The sequence below is a fragment of the Neolamprologus multifasciatus genome, chromosome 10 (genome assembly GCF_963576455.1).
Source record: "Neolamprologus multifasciatus chromosome 10, fNeoMul1.2, whole genome shotgun sequence".
Classification (NCBI taxonomy): Eukaryota; Metazoa; Chordata; class Actinopteri; order Cichliformes; family Cichlidae; genus Neolamprologus; species Neolamprologus multifasciatus.
In genome coordinates this window covers 4,615,535-4,635,348 of record NC_140448.1, presented here as the reverse complement: position 1 = coordinate 4,635,348, position 19,814 = coordinate 4,615,535, and the positions used below count along the sequence as shown (strand labels likewise).

Sequence of the window (19,814 nt, the reverse complement as noted above, 5' to 3'; positions counted from 1 at the left end):
GAGCTGTACATTTGAATTCTTTCAGAAATCTCTCAGTCAGAACATGCTATATCATGTTTAGGTGGAAGCTAGCAAGCTAACTTCTAACTCTGTTAAATGTAATAAATTCTGTTTTCATGGATGCCTGGATGTTAAACTTAATTGTTACACCTAGTAAAGCAGCAACACTGATCATTTTATTAAAGATGAAAAAATTTAGACAGTTTTTAACTCTCAGTGATGCTGCAGTGTTCGTTTGACTTTGGGACCTGAAACAGACGGAGTTTAGGACCCAGATTCCTCTGCGAGGCTCCTGACTACGGCAGCTATAATGCTCCAACAATCCATCAAGCAGTGCGGCTTCGTAGCTTAGCTTGGTTCGAGGTCAGTGAGCACAACCAGAATTCATACATGAGACCCACTGATGATTTTTGAGAAAATTACAGGATTTTTAGTGCAGACAATGCAGCACTCTTTAATTGTGCTTTGTAACCACAATCACTTCGCACACTTCATTTAAGAGAGCCCCACAAAAGCACCGGATTGTGAAACCTAAATGTTAGGTGTGGCTACTGTGCCACTACAGCAAAATTTACCACAAGAAAAAAAAAAGCTTGTATGGATGTGTCTGAAGGCCTGCTGACGACCTTGAAAACATCTGTCTCTTCTTTTACTAAGCAGGTAAATCTAATCTTTGACCTCAGAGGCCTCAACATTTATTTCTCCTTGATTCCTTTTTCAGTTAGGCCGCTTATCCATTAAGTGCTCGTATATCACCGAGCTGCATCTGAGTGCATCCTGAGTGAGTGGACTGTCATAGTCATGTGCGCGTCATCTCTTCACCACAGAAGTGTTTAAAAAAGAAATTTGAGTGGTTGCTGTGGCACCCAAGTGGAAACAAAACAGATGTAAGCCGATGTAGGCAGTGTGTATGTGATCGAGGGGCCTCTGAGATATAAGCTAGACGTGTGGCATGATGCTCCTCTGCTGTTCAGTGATATAGGTTAAATAAACTCCCCGGGACAACTGATGGCTTGCTGTGACATCACTCAACTGTTGGAGGAGATATTTCTGGCACGAGTGCCGGAGGTTCAAGGTGGCCTTGAAACTTTTTCCTTTTTTTAAAATGTAAGATTTGATTGTATCATCATGAAATAAAGTGCTGTGGCTAAAAGGAGGGGACTGTTCAAGGCCAAATATAGAAGTCAGAGCGAGAGATCATGGGAGAATGTAATGGGCTTTCTAATGTCCTGTCTTTGCCCCATTTCATCCAGATGTTTCAGTAACGTGTTTGCTGTTTCTTGCCACCCGCATCTCATCTCCTGTCTTTCCACACGCTTTACATATTAGCGCACATGCCTGTTATCAGGGAAAACTGCCCACTCTGTGTCCAGATGAGTAATAGTCTGAAGGGGAGAATAGCACTGTGTCATGGCGAAAGAATGCAGACTTCTTCTGTAGGTAATATTTCTATCTCCTGTAAACATGGAGACTGTGCACATGTGTCAGAGTTAAATGCGACAGTGCCGGCCCACCATATGTAAGGTCACATGTGGCTCAGTACAACGTGGTAGGTTGTGAGGAGTTAATGACACAGCATGTGGCTCCCTTGTCTTGCAGCTGAGATATCAACATGGACTGACCACCCCAGACCTGCAGCAGACGCTACCCAACCTGAAGAACTTCCTGGAACATGGGCTGATGGTGCGATGGTAAGAATGACGCAGACACTTTCTACAGTGGGTGCTAAAGATGATTCAGAAATCTGCTCTGTGTTTGCAGGAGAGACATGCAGCTTCACACGCAAGCTGTGTTTAGCTAGATTCAAAGTATAGGCCATGCTCCAAGTTAATAGTTTGTAGTTTACTAAGCAGGGCCAATGGACATGGACAGTCTCAAACACGCTAACTTTGGAGTCGCCATTTTTGCTGGAGATCTGCTAACAACGCACACATTTCTAAACACACAAGCTGCCAATTTACATAATGACCAGCACATTTTTCAAAAGCTGAACTATTAGAAAAAGGACAAAGTCTTCAGTCTGACGCTTTTCAACACTCTCACTTACAAACACTTTTGTCCCTGTTAGTGATTTTAACCATGAAATGGGCTAAAGTAGGCTAATAGTAGCACTGCTGCCAAAACAAACAGACTACTTTTGAATTAGTCAGCTAATCAGCAATAGTGCTATTCATGTTTTGTATCTTAAACCAGCGTCCCCAACCCCCGGGCCATGGACCGGTATCGCTCCGTGAGTCGTTTGGTACCGGGCCGCAAGAGTTGACGCTCGGGTGTGACATTTATGGTTTTCAGGGTTTTTATCATTAACTTAATTTCCCTGGCTCTTTTCCCGCATGTTATGAATAAATCGTCTTTTTTTTTGGTACCGGTTTTATTTTGTTGTATTTATCCACGACACCTTAAAGGCCGGTCCGTGGCAGGGTTTTAATAGTTTTGCAATTTTCATTAGTTTTTATTTTTATTTAGTTTTGACTTCAGATTTTCAATTTTATATCAGTTTTAATTAGTTTTTACCAATTGTTTGCTAGTTGAGTTTAGTTTTTATTTTTTTGAAAATCCTTAGTTTCAGTTTAGTTTTGATTAGTTTCAGTTATAGTTTTAGTTGTGTTTGCAATAATTAAGTGTAACAAAATCCCAGTTTCATCATATCAGTCATTCTGCTCATCCTTGGGTATGTTGCTATTCCAGCTACCATACTGCACCCTGGACAGGTCGCCTGTCTGTCGCAGGGCTAACACGCAGAGACAGACAACTCACATTCCCACCTATGGGTTCTTTAAATAAATAAATAAAGGCAGATGAACAACCATTGATACCAGGCAACTATAAAATGTATATCTTGGCCCCAATGAGACTATTAACTCTCGCAGCACCGGGTGTTCGTAATTTTGGTTCAAGTGAATTGATAAACTTTTTGAAGGTAATTGACTCACACAGTTGTGTAGATATCCCCGTCCTGTTGTCTCGGGATGCATCACGCTGCCTTGCCTGGGGTTAGCTTCTGTTTCTGGGGATGAGGGTTGAGTGTGCTCCCTTACCTTCTAGCTTACCTTCTCAAGCTAAGCTAGGTTAGCCTTCTTGTGTGAGCTTTTCAAGTGCACTTTAAGGTTTGTGGGATTTTTTTCCCTTTAGAAACGTCCCTCATAATTTGTCTCTTTCCACTACAAGACACTTGCTTTATCCAAAACACAGTCATATTCAAAGTAATCCCAAATTGGACTCTGGCTCCCGACTTTTCCTGACATGATTCTGCGCGTGGACGGAGCAGCAACACAGACGACTCGACTAACGTGCTGCCACCTGCTGGCATAATGAGACACAGCAAGAAAAAAATCTGTAAACTAAACTTCATTTTCACCCTTGACTCTTGTATGACACGCACACATCAATGAAAACTAAACACATTTTTGCTATAAATTCAGTTAATTTTAGTTAGTTTTGTGAACACTCATTATAGTTTTAGTTAGTTTTCCCTTTTTTGTTTTTATTTTTATTTCCGTTAACAAAAATGTTTTTTCACTTCTAGTTTTCGTTATTTCGTTAGTTTTCGTTAACGATAATAACCTTGGTCCGTGGCACAAAATTGGTTGGGGGCGGCTGCCTTAAACAACAGATTGATACAGAATATACAGCGCAGGAGTCGGCACATTAGTAGGAAATTAAAATAAAGATTTGATGCAGCCATTCGTTGCGCTTGTCACATAGACTGTTATTTACAAAAGACTTTGAAAGTGCTGCTAAAAGAATACTATGTTTTAAGTTATGATGATGTAACGTCCCTGCACATCATCATTTCCCTACATCTAAAAGAAGGGGTGGGTAATGAGTTTTACAGCAGCTACTCTGTCCACTGGAATGCTTAGATCTCTGCTCCAGTCTTATGGCCCGTGAGTAACCCTTTACTAAAACCTGAGAGTTGGTCTCCATCAGACTTCAGCTCCACTTCCCTATAAAAGACAAAGCTGTCTTTGATCTCCTCTCCCTGGGTCAGCAAAGGGGAAAATGTGTATTACACACATTAATTGAATAATCTTTTGTTTTGAAAGGAAAGACGCCATGAAAAGCTCGAGCTCTCAACTCTGTCCCACTCCCACAAAATCTTCACGGGAAGTGGAAGAGCCCAAAGACAGATGAGATGAAAGCGTGGGTCTGCTAACCCTGAAGCTGTGTGTGCGCGAGCGCACGGGAGGTTTTAAAGAAAGTGGAAGTCTTCTGCAGCGGTTTTCCACAGCCACGCTCTTGTGTGACAACGAGACCACAGTGACAGAGGAGAGCTGCTCTGTACTGACTCAGAAGCCATCAGCTGAGTGAAAGAAACTGCCGTTCCCATCATTTTGAGCAGCACTGAGCCACAAACACATGTTACAGATTTATCTGTCATTAGCACTGTCAGAAGATATAGAGCTTCAGCTATGTTGCCACAGCGATTAGATGGTTCGGCATTTGGAGAAAATATGTACGAGCTAGATTGATGTTCACTTTCGTTTCTGTAGAGTAAATATGAAGCAGCCAGCAGCTGATTAGTTTATTTTAGCACAAAGACTGGAAGCGCACTCTGTCTGCCTACAGGCACCTCTGAAGACTAATAATTGATGGCGTGCCACAACACTAAGTCGTCTTTAAACCTCTCGTACATATTGAGCAAAACTATTTTAGTTAAGTTTTGTTATTTTGCCATTTAGCTACTCAATACAGCAGAGTACAACAGGCAATTGTAACAGATATTAGACATAAATATGTATATATTTAAATGAAACCTACAATGGTATGTTGTGCATGTTTATGTTCTGGGACTCAACTCCACTGGATTCCCAGCCTTACAGGTCATGGTTATCTACGAGTTTCAGAGACGAGTTTGATGCCGTTTCATCCGAGAAGCTTCTTCAGTTCAAAGACCAAATCAGAAACTCAGACATTTACACTGGATCCAGATGAAACCATAGAGCCCTTTGTTGTGGTCTCACGCTTCACTTGCAGTCCCAAAACTGAGACAGTGGAGACGGTCAGAAAATGACTACAGCAAGACAGCGCCTTAGAAAACAGAATTAGCTTTACCCCCGATCACTGTCAGACCTCTGCCTTACAACCAAATATTTTAAATATTCAGTTTCAATTTTTCAATTCAATTTTATTTACACAGCGCCAAATCACAACAACAGTCGCCTCAAGGAGCTTTATATTGTAAGGTGGACCCTACAATAATACATACAGAGAAAAACCCAACAATCACATGACCCCCTATGAACAAGCACTTTGGCGACAGTGGGAAGGAAAAACTCCCTTTTAACAGGAAGAAACCTCCAGCAGAACCAGGCTCAGGGAGAGGCGGGGCCATCTGCTGTGATTGGTTGGGGTGAGAGAAGGAAGACAGGATAAAGACATGCTGTGGAAATGAGGGCTGCTCAATTAATCGAATTTTAATCATGATTACGATCTGGGCTTTCAACGATCATTAAAAATGACTGAGCCGATTATTAGCCCCTCCCTCGTGCTTTACTCTCGCGCTGCTCCGTGTGGCAAATCGAGCGCACCTCTCTGCATTTCGAACACGTGTCACAACAATTTAGAGCAGCGGTCTCCAACCTTTTTTGCGCCACGGACCGGTTTATGCCCGACAATATGTTCATGGACCGGCCTTTAAGGTGTCGCGGATAAATACAACAAAATAAAACTAGTACCGGTACCGAAAAAAAGAAAATTTATTCATAACACGCGTGAAAAGACCCAGGAAAACCGAGTAAACGATAAAAACGATAACAAAATAACGCTGAAAACCGTTTAAAACCCTGAAAACTATACATTTCACACCTGAGCCTCAACTCTCGCGGCCCGGTACCAAACGACTCACGGACCGGTACCAAACGACTCATGGACCGGTACCGGTCCGAGGCCCGGGGGTTGATTAAGGGGACCCGAGGGAAGCTCGGAAAGCTAAGCAGAAGTTATTTGGAGAGGAGAGTGACTGCTGTTGGTTGAAAAGAGGTAAAAAAACTTGAGTGGTGTGGAAACATTATGGGTTCATGAGTCAGACGTGGATCAAGTAGACACAGTGTGTAAACTTTGCTACAGTGTCGTAGCTGCACCACAGAGCAACACTGCAAAGTTCACTAAACATAGATGTTTACATTTTTCATTTATTTCTTATATTGCAAACATTTGCACTGTTATCAGTATTTGCACTATTTTATATTATTTTTTAAAGTCATTATTCAACATTGTTATTGTTAAATAAATATCGTCAAATAATCGAGATCTCAATTTCAGTGAAAATAATCGTGATTATCATTTTTGCCATAATCAAGCAGCCCTCGTGGAAATACAATAAAGGTTTCTACAGACAAAAACATGGATGTGCCACGGGCTCCCCAGTGTCACCCACTGTGGCAAACCTTGTGGAAGTGGAAAGTGAGGCTCTTTTGAAGGGACCGTACCTAACCACTGGTACAAATACGTTGATGACAAATCAAAACCCAAGAAATAGAATAGAAACATAGAATCCACCATACAAAGAATAATAGTTTGCCGTTTCTGCACTGTGCTGTGTACACTGAGGAGAATGGAAACCTCGATGCTGAAGTTTATCGGAAGCCCACACACGCAGACCAGTATCGACTCTTTGACTCCCACCACCCTCCGGAACACAAACTTGGAGTAATCAGGACTCCAATCACCGGGCAGAAAACGTCCCCTCTGAGGCAGAAGGGAAAGAGAAGGAACGCATGTAAAGAAAGCTCTTTAAACATGTGGTTGTCCCAACTGTGCTTTCATCCAATCAGCAGATTGCACAGACACCAGCATAGGTGAGCAGAATGGACGGGACAACATTGGGTCAGTCTTTCGAGGATGCCAATGTTCACATTTTGGACAGAGAAACCAAATAAAAGAAGTCGATTCTGTTCGTCTAACGTAGTGTTTGTGTTTGCATAGTTGAAGCTGGCACCGCTGGTGAACAGCGGGCTGTGAGGTCAGTTTAATGGTCAGAAACTGTCTCACAGTGGTGTCCCCTGAAACCTCTGCTGATAATGACCACACCCGTTTTCACACATTGCCTTATATGATGAGGAACATGATCAATAGTGGGTCGGGGACCCTCTTAAGGAGCAACTCCCATCAGGGCTTAAATACCTCGGACTCCACCGAGCTCTTAGAATTGAAGAAGCTTCTCAGACGGGAGCTGAAACGTCTCCGAGAAACCTGAAGAAGTCCACTTTTCTTTCCAAGCTCCTTAGATTTCCACTGGATTTACATTTCACAAAAATCTTTTTAGTTTATTAGTTTCTACTTTTTAGTTTCTTTCTTTGGATGTTCTGCCTCTGCTCTGACTTTCACAAATAGAAACCAGTCCCTGTGAGCACCACAGCCTCCTCTTCTAATTGTGGAATGAATAAAAACAAAAAAATCGTTCCTAAAACTAGATTCATTCTTCAATCATTCCATTAGGTGTTCCACCTAAATTAAGCGCCCCCGGCTAAATAAATGGTTGCTTAAGTAACTTCTGTAACCTACTGTTACCCTTACCGCAGTAACTCACAGGAAAAATGAGAATCTTAAAACGGCAAAAAGCAGCTTAGTAACAATGTATATGCCCACTGTCTCAAAGTGTAGTCATAAGACAAACGTTCCAGTATTTCACTGATGTAATGTTACTAGTGTAACTTCTATAAATGGGACATTCCGTCTTTTTTGGATTCGCCCAGATGAAAGTCCAGCCTGACACACGGTTGATGAACGAATCCTCTGTAAAGTGGTGTGAATGGACAAATCTGTCAACTTCTGACTGCTGCTTGAAAAAAAAAACTTTATTGGTCCTTGATCTGAGCAAGAAGAGTACATGTATGTTTTCAACATTTTATTTGTTCATTTGTGTTACTTAACCCTTTAAAGCCGGTCAGAGCAGCACGCTCTGTTTTGCGTAACTATTTTTAAATCCCGGTAGCTCTGCAACCACGTGAGCTAGCGCAATAATTTTTTTTGCATATGAAACCGGAGGAGTTGTACTTACATCTTATGCCATCAGCTTGTCCTCGGTCACAGTTTCCTTCCACATATAGCTTTGCAAAAACTGCATAAAAAGCACTTGCAGCAACAAAAACATAATATTCCAGAAACACGCTTTGCCGATCCGATCAGCTGTTCATAACACTTCCTACGTTGGAATAGACGTCAGCGTGAACTTTTGCATGTTCTCAATGACCTGCCCGAAACCGGAAGTGACGTCATTTTTTGCAGAAATGTAGTTTTTTACCATCAGGGCCTCATGAGCCTATACTGGTGTTTTTAAAAGTTATGTTTGACTTTATGACTTTCTGTGTCGTTTCTGGGATGCTTAGGACTCATATTGCACTGCTGGAAATAGTTTATTTTGATGCATATGCTGCTTTTTTGCAAATTTGCATTATAATATTTATTTTTGTTTTTCCTGCAGTGTATAAAAATTGGTGTATTTCAAAAATAAAACTATGAAGACACTCTAAATAAATTTCCTGTGGTGGGAAACTATTTTGTGCAACTTTTTTGTATTTACAGTTTTGAGGGATAAGCCTCTTAAATTTCTCTAACTAGAAATATATGTTAAAAAACAAAAACGATTTTCAATTTTTTTGTAGTTTATTGCACTTTTTTGCAATTTATGTAATTACTATGCACTTAATGCAGACATATTATTAAAATCTGGGCTATAATGGTTGTATTGATGTATAGCAACTTGAAATGCTCCCAAAAATGGCTCCACAGCATGTAAACATATAATATAAGCTCTGGCGGACTTGGTTCTATGGTAGGTCTTAAAGGGTTAATAAGTTGACCCACACATTTTGTCATAAAAGTACAGCTTTGTTGGACGCACTGTTGCTTTCTATCCGTGTCAGTTCCGGTTCTTCTTCCTGCCGGATTTAAAAAGGCTGAATTCAGATGGAATGCCTGGAGCTGGGACTCTGCTTATGAAATATGGATGTTTTTAAGAGGCTACGTGACAGCTGCAGGTAATTTTGCTATATAGCCTGTGAGAGGCAGGCTAATCAGCTGCCTATCCTCCTCTTTGCCACCTTTTTCTTCCTTCCTCACATCCAAACAACAATGATGTGGTGAAGGCTATGATGGAGGGAACTGTTTCCAGAACAGATTTGGAAACATTTGCCTCCTACATATAGAAATAATTCATACCCACACCACGGGTGCATAGTGGGTTCATCTTGGATATTTTATACAGAGCGAATGGAAAAGCAGAAAGAATGCGTGTGAGAATCTAAAAGAGCGTATGTCATTTTTATACAGTGGGCTTCGTGATGCTCATCTGGGAAACTGCTGATCATATCTTAATAGATTTCCAAACAGTTCTCTCTCAGAAACACATCATAACATGTCAGCGTATATACAATGCAGCCCTGGTGAAAAATGAGCAGTATAGTTTTTTCTTTTTCCTCCTCTAATCTCGCTGAAGGATGGGAAGCAGTGGGGAAAATGGTGAATCTATTATCGAGAGGCATATAGAGACAGCACCAGAAACCAGTTCTTTGTAAACTACGCAGTCTGTCGACATCAAAGCAAACACGTTCAACATGGTCCCATTTGCCGCTCCACATCCGCTGAGGGCCTGGCAGAAGTTCACAGGGTCCTAATCCCACTCCGGTGCCTGGAAGCGGGGCTACGTACACGTGTGTGGGGGGATCAAGGTGTGGCGGGGCGCCTAGCCATGCACATTCAACGCCACAGCTGGTGGATGTGAATCTTCCCCAAACCCCACAGTGGCTGAAGTTAGCAAAAGGATTTGTGTTGCATGAAGTACACCGAGGGTTGTAATATTTACACAGCTGCGCTCCTGTCAGTGCAAAAAAAAGGAAGAGAAATTCTTGAGTTATACACCTAAAATAAGCATTTGTAAGGGACGTTAAGTTTGACAGGTTCTCTGTGGAATTGCTGTATTTTTGATCGTTTCCTTTTTCGTGTGCTCCAAGCATCCATTCCTCCTCGTTTGGGAATACATTTTCTCTTTCTCTCACCTTTTTTTAAAAGTTGTGATACCTTTTTGTTTTGGTTTTTTAATATCTTACATTCTGACAACATGTAAGATAAATATAAATACCCCTCCCCACCCCACGTGGTCGTCTGTGGCCCAAACACCTGAGTTTGACAGCCACTGACCCAACCCAGGCTTTCTATGCATCATAAGTGGGGTTTGTATACGGCGATATATATCACGATATATTCTTTTCTTCTGTATAACGTATTTTCCACACCATAAGACAAACTTAAAATCCTTTAATTTTCTCAAAAATCGAGAGTGTGCCTTCTGCGTGCAGAAATCGGTTAAAAAATGTTTTAGTACAACTTTGGTAAGCCGCACTGCTTGATGAGTGCGGATGCGTAATGCACTACAGAGCATTACGGCTGCTGTAGTGAGGAGCTTCGCGGAGTAATCTGGGTCCTAAACTCCGTCTGCTTCAGGTCCCAAAATCAAACGAACACTAAGAGTTAAAAACTGTCTAAATTCTTTCATCTTTAATAAAACGATCAGCGTTGCTGCTTTACCAGGTGTAACAATTAAGTTTAACATCCAGGCATCCATGAAAACAGAAGTTGTTAAATTTAACGGAGTTAGAAGTTAGCAGGAAGTTAGCTTGCTAGTTTACACCTAAACATTTCATACCATGTTCTGACTGAGAGATTTTTGAAACAAATTAAAACGTACAGCTCTGCAGAAAACTAAACAGCAGTGACGTTTGCAGGGTTACTGAAGTTGGAAGCTGGTATATAATGATGTGCTACGTGATCGCTAGCGACACAGCTATGTTAGCATAACATTAGCACAGTGAAGCTGGAGGATGAACGCCAACTTTTTTTCCACTCTATAAAAGTTAACGTGAGGGATTCTGGTGGTCAAGGGCAAATGCAATCGCATAGCAGGATGCTGTAAACGGGCCAAACTTCAGTCAGGAGAACAACTGAGATTATTCATCCACAATACGAGGTTAGTTATTAATATACTGCAACAACATGGGAACAGAGCAGCTGCGAGAGAATTCAACATTAATGAATCAATGTTACAGAAGTGCAGGAAGCTCAGTTTTTGGCTTTCCCCATATTTCAAAAGTGCTTCATCTTGTTCCCATGACTGCATATTTTGGAGATGATGGTTTTAGCTGCTGCAATGCTTTCGACCAAAACAGGCGCAGCTTGATGACATCATCAACATGCGCTATCGTGATAGAGCGATATAGTCAAAATCTCTGTCGCTGGCCAAATTTATATCGTTTCTATCGTATGTCGTTTCTATTGCCCACCCCTAGTAGAGAGTACTGATGTTTTGAGGGGACTGGATCGCAGGAAGACGATAGCAACATGCATACTGCATACGCATTATATCAGTGTTGCAGATTTTGTCTTTGTAATTTCTGTAGCACATCAGCACCATTGAGTAGTGCGAGGATGTTCTCAGCTTTTGTTCCACATGCTGTGCTGTGGTCAGTCTGTCTTCAAAGGCCAGACAGTCAATAAGAGCCACTCTAATAAAGCAGAAAGAAAACTTAGCTTCCTCCATAGCACGTATCAGGTTTTTAGTCATGTTTACTTTAGTCGTTTCACAGGGATTTCCCTAAACCACATCAAACGCACAAGTCTTATCTGCTGTTGTTAGCTTTGGCCCAAAACCTGTGACGCCATAGCAGCATTTGGATATGATCGGGGGCGTGTTGTGAAGCCTGTCAGGGGATTAGACAGTAAAAAGGCTTGACTCACCAAATTCCTGAATCGCCTTGAAATGTGCCAGGTTTGACAACAGCAGTGGAAAGGAAGAGAGAAGGCAAAACGCTTAAGAGGGAAGGCAGCTATTTCTGGCTTGGCAAGTCAAGTTTTCGGCTTGATGATTTAGACAGAGGCCTGTTCGTAGCTTTAAAATGTGTGGTTTGTTTGAGGATGGGGCCCGGTGAGACTTCAATGTCTCCTGTAGGTGAGCAGCTTGTGCTAACTGTGGAGCTGCACAGCATACATTAGGGAGCAACAGGTCTTCTTCCAGTCAGCGTGAAATGTCGAGCTCCTCGTATGAGTCCAAGCTGCACAGAGAGTTTGAGACCTCAAGCCTAGATTACAGCATCTCATCTTCATAAGTGGTGTACACGTGGAGGCCAATACTCTATATATACAGACTATACATGTATATTGTGTCAAAAAAGAGGAAAAGATGGTGTCATTGGTGTTTATACTGTATGTAAAACAATAAGTTTGTATATACGTTCCAGCAATGCATTCAGTTGGCAGGTTGCTGTGATCCTTCACGCTGCAGACTACAGAGAATACTGTAAACAATGGAGTCAGAGCTGCATTATGTACTGACAGCTCTTCTAAGTTACCACCAGCATCATCTTCACTATTATTGGAAAAAGCCCAAAAAAGTATGTGATCTGAAATATGTTTAAACAGGTAAAGGAGCTCCGAGGCGTGGAAGGATATCTGTGCGTCACACGCGGTTAGTAACTCAATGACGTTCTCTTACAAAACTGTTGAATTTCAGATTAACTGTGGTTCTGATATTTTTATATAGTAACACTAAACAGAAGTGCTATAAAGCAGAACTTTGGTTTACTGCACTGCAAAGGTAGTTTACTTCTTACCTGAGTACATCTTCATATACTACAGACCTATAGATCAGTGTCTACTAACTAGGGATGGGTACTAATATATACTAATATTCCAGCCAAGAGTGATACCATATATGCCCCATAGCTGCAGAAAAGGCTAACATTGTTATCTTTTTACAAAAAAAACAGCTGAACATGAGAGGTTTTTGGACAAAGTGTGTGTTCTCCATTCTTTAAGCACCGGCACCGTTTCAAAAGTACCGGTTTGGCACCGCAATCGGATAAAACCTAAACGATACCCATCCCTACTACTAACCAAACAGACAATAACACCCGATTCCTGAAAAAAACACTCATAATAAGCTCTGGATCTATTTAACTGCTTACTATAAGCACTTGGCATTATTTAAATACGACCACTTTAAGTTCCGGCTTTTCCAGACAGCTTTAGGAAGTGTTTTCATGGCACGATTAATCGACACACATTCTCACATATGGTCATACACATTTAACCTAATTGCCAGTTTTAAATAGCACGAAATAACGAAAAAGAGAAATGTATTCCTGCTCGTAGGTTCTCTTGGCTGGCTTCCTCCCCGACACACCCAGTCGTCTCTGTTGCTAATACTCTGCCGCACAATTTGACACAACTAATGACAGTAATAGGAGCCTAACCTTGAAACTGAGTGGAACAAAGTAACACGGTCCAAATACAAAACTCCTCATTCTGTAAAAGACCGTATGGTGACCGTGTGATTTTATGCCAGTGTCAATAATGCATTGTTCTCTGGCATGGATGAAATCGGGGCAGGCGGGTTAAATGGTGAGCCAGCTGGAGGGAGGAGTGGAGGAAAATAAGCGAGACTAATTAAAGTCAGAGGCTCCTAATCAGCCACTGCTGAACAGACATCAATCGGTCAAATAGAAAACATAGTAATCGTTTACTAGCTTGTTATAAATGATGCGCGGAAACCTTCAGATTTTTACTCTTCTTCAGTTTCCAAATGTGCATTACAATTCAGTCTGAACAACATTTTCCAATTACTTAAATAGAAAATGACGTCTCCCGGCATCTGTCTTTATGCGTTTCCACTGGTTCAGGTTTTGAATCTTTTTTTGAACTGGCTTCCACGGAGGCCATGATGGTTCCATTTGGAAAGTTACAGATAAGTGTTTGAGATGGCAAATCATTCAGCTTCTCGCTCCGTTCCTTCTTCTTATTGATGTTTCCAGAAAATTAGGTGGTAAAGAGCACATTGTTTCCAATTTGCCCAAATACGCTTTGCCTCAGGACTGACCGTGTGCCCGTTGGAGGAGAGCAGTTGTAGCAGATGATGTGTTTTGGTTGACCTGTACTGCCAAGTAAAGCAGAGCCTAGCTCCTGTCGACCACACTTGGGAGGAACTCTTTCACTGGATAACGTCATTACCTCTTTATTGTTTTTTAAACCTGGCCTTGTTCGACGATCCAACATGTACATCTCCGCGTAAGCCTCCAATTAGCTTAAATGTGAGCCATGAGGGACAGTATCTCCAGGTTGTTACAATAACCAGTTTCATACTGCAGCTTCAGACTGTGAATGTTTCTCATTTACTGCATCACAGGCGCTTTGAAGTTTGACACGTTCCTCTTAAAACTCGACGAGCTTCTCCACTCTGCTTAGCGAGGTGTCCTGCCCATGAACCCTGTCAGGACCACCCTGGCAGGGTGCCTGAGAGGGTCAGACCCAAGGTCCTTTTTACAAGCTGTCACGGGTTTGGTGGTGAAACTGTCCATCAGACTTTTGGGTAACGCACGTGTCAGCCAGTGCTGTCATTACTGATGTCAAATGTTACAAAGAAGACTTCCTCGGTGAGCGTCAGCAACAGGAAGGACGTCTGTTACGACTTTACCCTCGATTCAAAGGAAGCTCCTGCTTCAGCTTTAACTCCGGCTATTCTGCACCAGAACGGTCATTTTTAGCTGAGTATACGTGGCCTTGGCTATCGGAAGAAGCGGCGAGGCGCCTGTTTAATAGATTTATGGCTCCAGTTCATGGGCGGGGCGATCCAAAGACCGTTATCTGTGATGGAAGAAAATGTCTGACATACTTGGGTCGGCGCCTGCTGCTTTTTCCAGCAAGCAGAAGTTGAATGCATAGTGCTCTCACAGACTGAATGGTGTGAGGGGAAGTGACCTACAAAGAGCTGCAGCTGCTGCTCTCCTGGACCAGGTGGAAGACTTCTTAGGATTTCCCACTTTCTTCTGTTGGCTGCAGACTTGATCTTTGATCTGCTACAAATACAAACAATATGTTGTAACAGATTTTAACAAACTGTGTAAAACCGTCTTTTGACATTGAAAAAAATGTCCAAAGACATTTATTAAAGAGGAGCAATGATAAAAGTTCAGGACTGAAAGTTGTGGTGTCATTTGATTCTTCCATAACTATTAGGGCTGGGTATCGTCACTGATTTCTAGAATCGATTCAATTCCGATTCACAAGGTCCCGAATCGATTCGATTCGATTTAATTTGATTCAATTCAATTCGATTTGAATCTGGGAAATTTTGACAGTCAGAAATATTATAATTCAGATCAGTACATTTACATATTTTTGTATCTATAAAAAGGAAGCTGACACACGCAAGACTTTATCAAAGGTGTGAGCATCACAGCAGAGGCCTTTGTGTCAAAGTAGCTGAAGATAAAACACAGAAAAACATGAAGCTGATTTTCCTGGCCTGGATTTTATAAAAATATTCTGCAGTACATCAAAAACGAAAGAAAACCATTAATCAACATATGAACATTACCTCTGAAGTTACAGCGTTTTGCATTTTGCATAATTTTAAAAAGTTTAAATTTGTTCAGTATTGAACGGCAGAAATTAGGTTTTCTTTTCGGAAGTATGCAAAATGAAAAAGAAAAAACGTCGGCCGACAGCGCTGTAAACAACGGTAGACTTGTGCGTAACAAGCGAGAGAGAGAGAGAGAGCTGTGCATGAAGTGTGATTTTATCATGGTGGAAGCAAAACAGTAAAAGCGCAGTTTGGATCTTCTTTTGCTGCTGGTTCAGTCAATATTGTTTGGAGAGACATCAAACTAACAGCTTTAGAATCAGCGTGAAAGGGCGTGAACACAAAGCTCGACCCGCCGACAGATCAGAATCAGAATCTGTCGGCTTTCAGCCCCGACTGTGAGAAAGGCGACATCTAACTGATTCTGATCAGCGGGTCCGCGCTGTGTGTTTACGTCTTTGTGCAGAATCCGTGTTCCTGCTCTCATTTACTGTCTCAGCTGTTTGGTGGTTGTTGAAATTTTGAGGTTTAACCTGAGATTCTGACATTTCGGGCAAAATAAATTTATATTAAAAAAATCGATTCAGGATTTTAATGAATCGATTTCACGTTATCCGAGCCAGAATCGATTTTAATCGATAAATCGATTATAAAAACCCAGCCCTAATAACTACATGCTTTACTTGTGGATATGATTGCTCACTTCATCATCATTCAGAGTCCTCTGCTCTGGGAGATTGCACTGGCCGTTGTTGAACTGACCTGGCTGCATATACGTTAACAAAATTGTGTGTTGTTAGTTGATGGCCTGCAGACGTTTTCATTGACAACATCACATTTATGCAACAGCCTGTCTAAAATACTTACGATAAATGTGGCCAGAGGTTTACAGCACATACAGTCATGGTCATTCTTTCTCCAGGTTTCCTACAACAGACTCTGCTCGTAAAAATAGGCTGCCATTTTTCAACGAGGTCAGGCCCGTCCACAAGCTTAAAGTTGGCCTCATTCACTTATCTGAAGGTGACAGTTTCTTCCAGAGCATAGAAAAGTGGAGACATGTACTTGCATGCAGTTATTTGATCCAATGATCTTGGAATCAGCAGTTGTTTAGAAAAAGAGACCTTTTCAACTTGTGCAAGTCACTCATTCTTCTTAGATCTCCTGATCGTGGTCAATCCACGTGCTGTCAAACAAACCCCTTTGATGCTTGCTGGCAAAGAGAAACTGCAAATCAATCATGTTCAGTAAAAACAGGTTGAGAGGCCTTGGTATTGGTTAAATGTTTGAACCTTCAGCACAAGTGCTAAAAAGAGTTAAGTGAGTGTGTAGGCCTGTGTACTTTTGACCGTGTGTGGATCAGAGAAAACGAATCCAAACTCAAGCAGTTGTTGTCATTAAAGGTGTACAGTGTGCAATTATTCCTCCATTACTCTTAAACATGGTGCCGTTATATAGAGAGGCACTTTGTTATTGTAGCTTTTTAAACGATTTGCTGATTCGATATCTCTCGTTACTCCTTACAGTGACCGACATCATGTCTCCAGCTCCATCCCCGTGCCCACCAAGTCTCAGCTCGGTGTGTCTGCAGCTTCCGAGCTGGCCTATCCCTGCCACACCAGCTCCCCAGACCGAGGCCTGAGGAACAGAGCGAGTTCAGAGGCTGAAGCAGAGCTTAAATACAAGCCAGCGACCCCTCCACCCAGCTACAATACAGCCATCAGTGAGGGAAAGTCCCAGGTTGGCCTGGCACCGCCTTCGCCTTCGCCGTCACCGTCACCCACACACTTGTCATCCTCCCTTGATCCGAGCAAAGCCCCACTTGACCTCTCCACCAATACGGAAACCATTGTGGAGGAAGAGCAGGAGGAAGAGAAGCAGGAGGCTGGAGGCGCAGCGGTGGAGGCGGAAGGACGTAAAACTGCTGAAGGCGATGAGATGGAGGAGAACCCGTCCAGCAGCTCAATGATACCAAACTCTTCTGCGGTGCAGGACACTGATGAAGAAGCGATGCCCGCCGCCCAGCATCCAGGTGCCATGAATGGCTCCTTAGTATTAGAACAGGCGCCCATCAGCCTGATCCCAGAGCTGCGCTGCTCGGTGGAACAAGCGGAGGAGATCATGGGCACAGAGGCCACTGGTTTAGGTCTGGGATTAGCAGATGAAGCCCGGCTGGATGACTACCGTTGCATCCCCGTAGACCACGCCGTAGCTGTGGAGTGTGACGAACAAGTGCTGGGAGAGCTGGACATGGCCGGCTTCGAGGAGTTTTCCAGGCGAATCTATGCACTGAATGAGAACATGTCCAGTTTTCGTCGGCCACGCAAGAACTCTGAGAAGTAAGGCCGAGGAGAGACGAAGGCAGGAAACTTGCACAGATGCTTTTGGGCATGCGAGGCTTGGAGGACGTGTGTGGCGCTCGCTCCTTAACCATAGCATAAAAACATCGTAGGAGCTCTTCTGGAAAAACAACCAATTTGCACTTATTGTAAACATTTCCATAATAAACATTTAAATAAGAAGCAGTTGAAAGTGTAAGTACTGGGACAACGAGCAGGGCTCTGTTCATGCAAACTTTAATATATTTTACAGATTAAAAACAGTTTTAAGACCTTTTAGATCCACAGAAGGATTTAGCCTCAGTTTAAGTAACCCCCCCCCTCTGTTGTTCCAGTAAACGGGACCATTACTCGCCTCCTTGTAGATCCACAGCGAGTGCAGCTCCCTCCTGATCACTCTGCTAGTCTTTTGAATTAGTGCGTTTTTTCTTTTCGAGAGTCGGATGTCCCAGTAATTCCACCTTTGACTGCACGAGCAAACGTTAAAATGCTTCCCGAGCCTTCGTTCAGGGCGTATGACAGTGGGCACTTGCAGGAGGGAGTACTTGGAAGTAAGTGTGTGAGTGCACACACCTCACATCAGCAATCACAGTTGGAGTAATCCCACCAATGACCCCAACGACGCGGCAGTATTGTGCTACCACAGAGCGAGGTGGGAGCTGCAACCCGTAGCCCCGTCAGAGACTTGTTAACTGTGACGCGCTGCATCTCCTCGTCATTCTCCTCACGGGCTCGAGTTTCTCCTTCAGGTCTTAAACGAGGATCTTAAGAGTGGCAGGTCGAAGCTCTCAGATCTTGGCAGGGATACGGTGTCTGTTTTTTTCTCAGCTTTTATCTTTTAAGTTTATCGTCATAAATCGGCATAAATTTAATGACATGTCCGCTGATTCTTACGTTCAGTAGACCAAAACCCGTCGCTGCGTGTCCGTCGTCTGTTGGAACGTCACTCAGGCTCTCTTCTGTTAGCGAGTGTCTCAATCCCACCGTCTGTGATTTGGCGTCTCCCTGCTCCCGATGCTTTCTTGCACTGGTTTCAGTTTTTGCTTTATTTATGTGTCTCAGCAACTGTGTGTGAAGAAATCAATATTTAGTTTGGATTCACTCACGAATGTTGTCAAATGTAGTCGACTGATGTCATAACCAGTATCCGGGGCCAGACTTGGACAGCTGCTTTGCACCGCTGGCCTCGATGAAGATGGACTTTCCACTGGCGGCGCACGTCGCGTTCCCGATGCAGTACCGTGTTCGCTGATTGTTGGGATTTATTGTATTTAAAACTAAAAGGTGAAGCATATTAGATCATTTCCATAACCATACAGTTCATTAAGTGACCATGTACATATACTTTTGTATGGAGATTTTTGGGGGCGTTATTAAAGACTTTCGGTCCAATGGCATGGGTGTATGTACCCCATTTAAGAGTCGTCTGTTTGCATTTGTTTGGAATATTTCCTATCAAAAGTAGAAACACCAGTAATCTCATTCACACACAGAAGCATTCACACTTCAATGGAAGTGTTTGGCCACCAACTTTCCAGTTGCACAACTGCCCTGAGCTAACATGGGAATGCTAAGAGATTCCAAAGATTGTCCATCCATTCAAAATCCCCATGAAGCGATTTGTAATAATCCCTTTGCAGCTGACACTAGTGGGCAACAACTGACTGACACAAGCTTGGTTTTCCTCGTCCACATCCAAGCACCGAAACTGAGTTTTTGAACATTTTGTTTTTCTCTGCTTTCAGTGACCTCAAACACACACAGCCAACGCTGTTTACCAAAATACCCGTGTAGGTGCTGACAGTGTAATTATTTACCACACCAGCATGTAGAGGTCAGTGGGTTTCCTTCACTCCCACTGCTAGTTGCTTCAGAGTGACAGTAAATTTAAAGGTCTCTGCACACGGAGCTCGATGGGTAAAAAAATCAACAGAAATTCCCAAATTTTCCAGATGTGACTTTGTTGTATAAAGTACATACAGACCGAGCTTCTTGAGATTTTGCAAGAAAACTGCAAAAAAGGTGTTTTGTATCGCAACTATTTCAGGATGTCGGGGGGTCAGTTTGAGCTCTTATTAGCAGAGTTGGAGGCAGAGAAATCATTTCAATTCAATTTTATTTAT

General features: G+C 42.5%; 1 protein-coding gene and 1 long non-coding RNA gene across 2 annotated transcripts in view; both read left to right on the top strand.

Annotated features, from left to right (window-relative positions):
- uvrag (UV radiation resistance associated gene) overlaps positions 1-19,110 on the top strand; it is a 114,041-nt gene extending 94,931 nt beyond the window's left edge. Inside the window, exons 14-15 of the mRNA XM_085174871.1 lie at positions 1,600-1,691; positions 16,879-19,110. Of these exons, the coding sequence (XP_085030997.1) occupies positions 1,600-1,691; positions 16,879-17,695 (909 nt within the window). The 3' untranslated portion in view covers positions 17,696-19,110. The remainder of the gene's footprint in view (positions 1-1,599; positions 1,692-16,878) is intronic.
- LOC146509410 (uncharacterized) lies at positions 1,698-15,463 on the top strand. Its single transcript, XR_014876470.1, has 2 exons — positions 1,698-10,479; positions 10,690-15,463. It is a non-coding gene; the product is annotated as an uncharacterized LOC146509410 (long non-coding RNA).
- Positions 19,111-19,814: the final 704 nt, after the last annotated feature.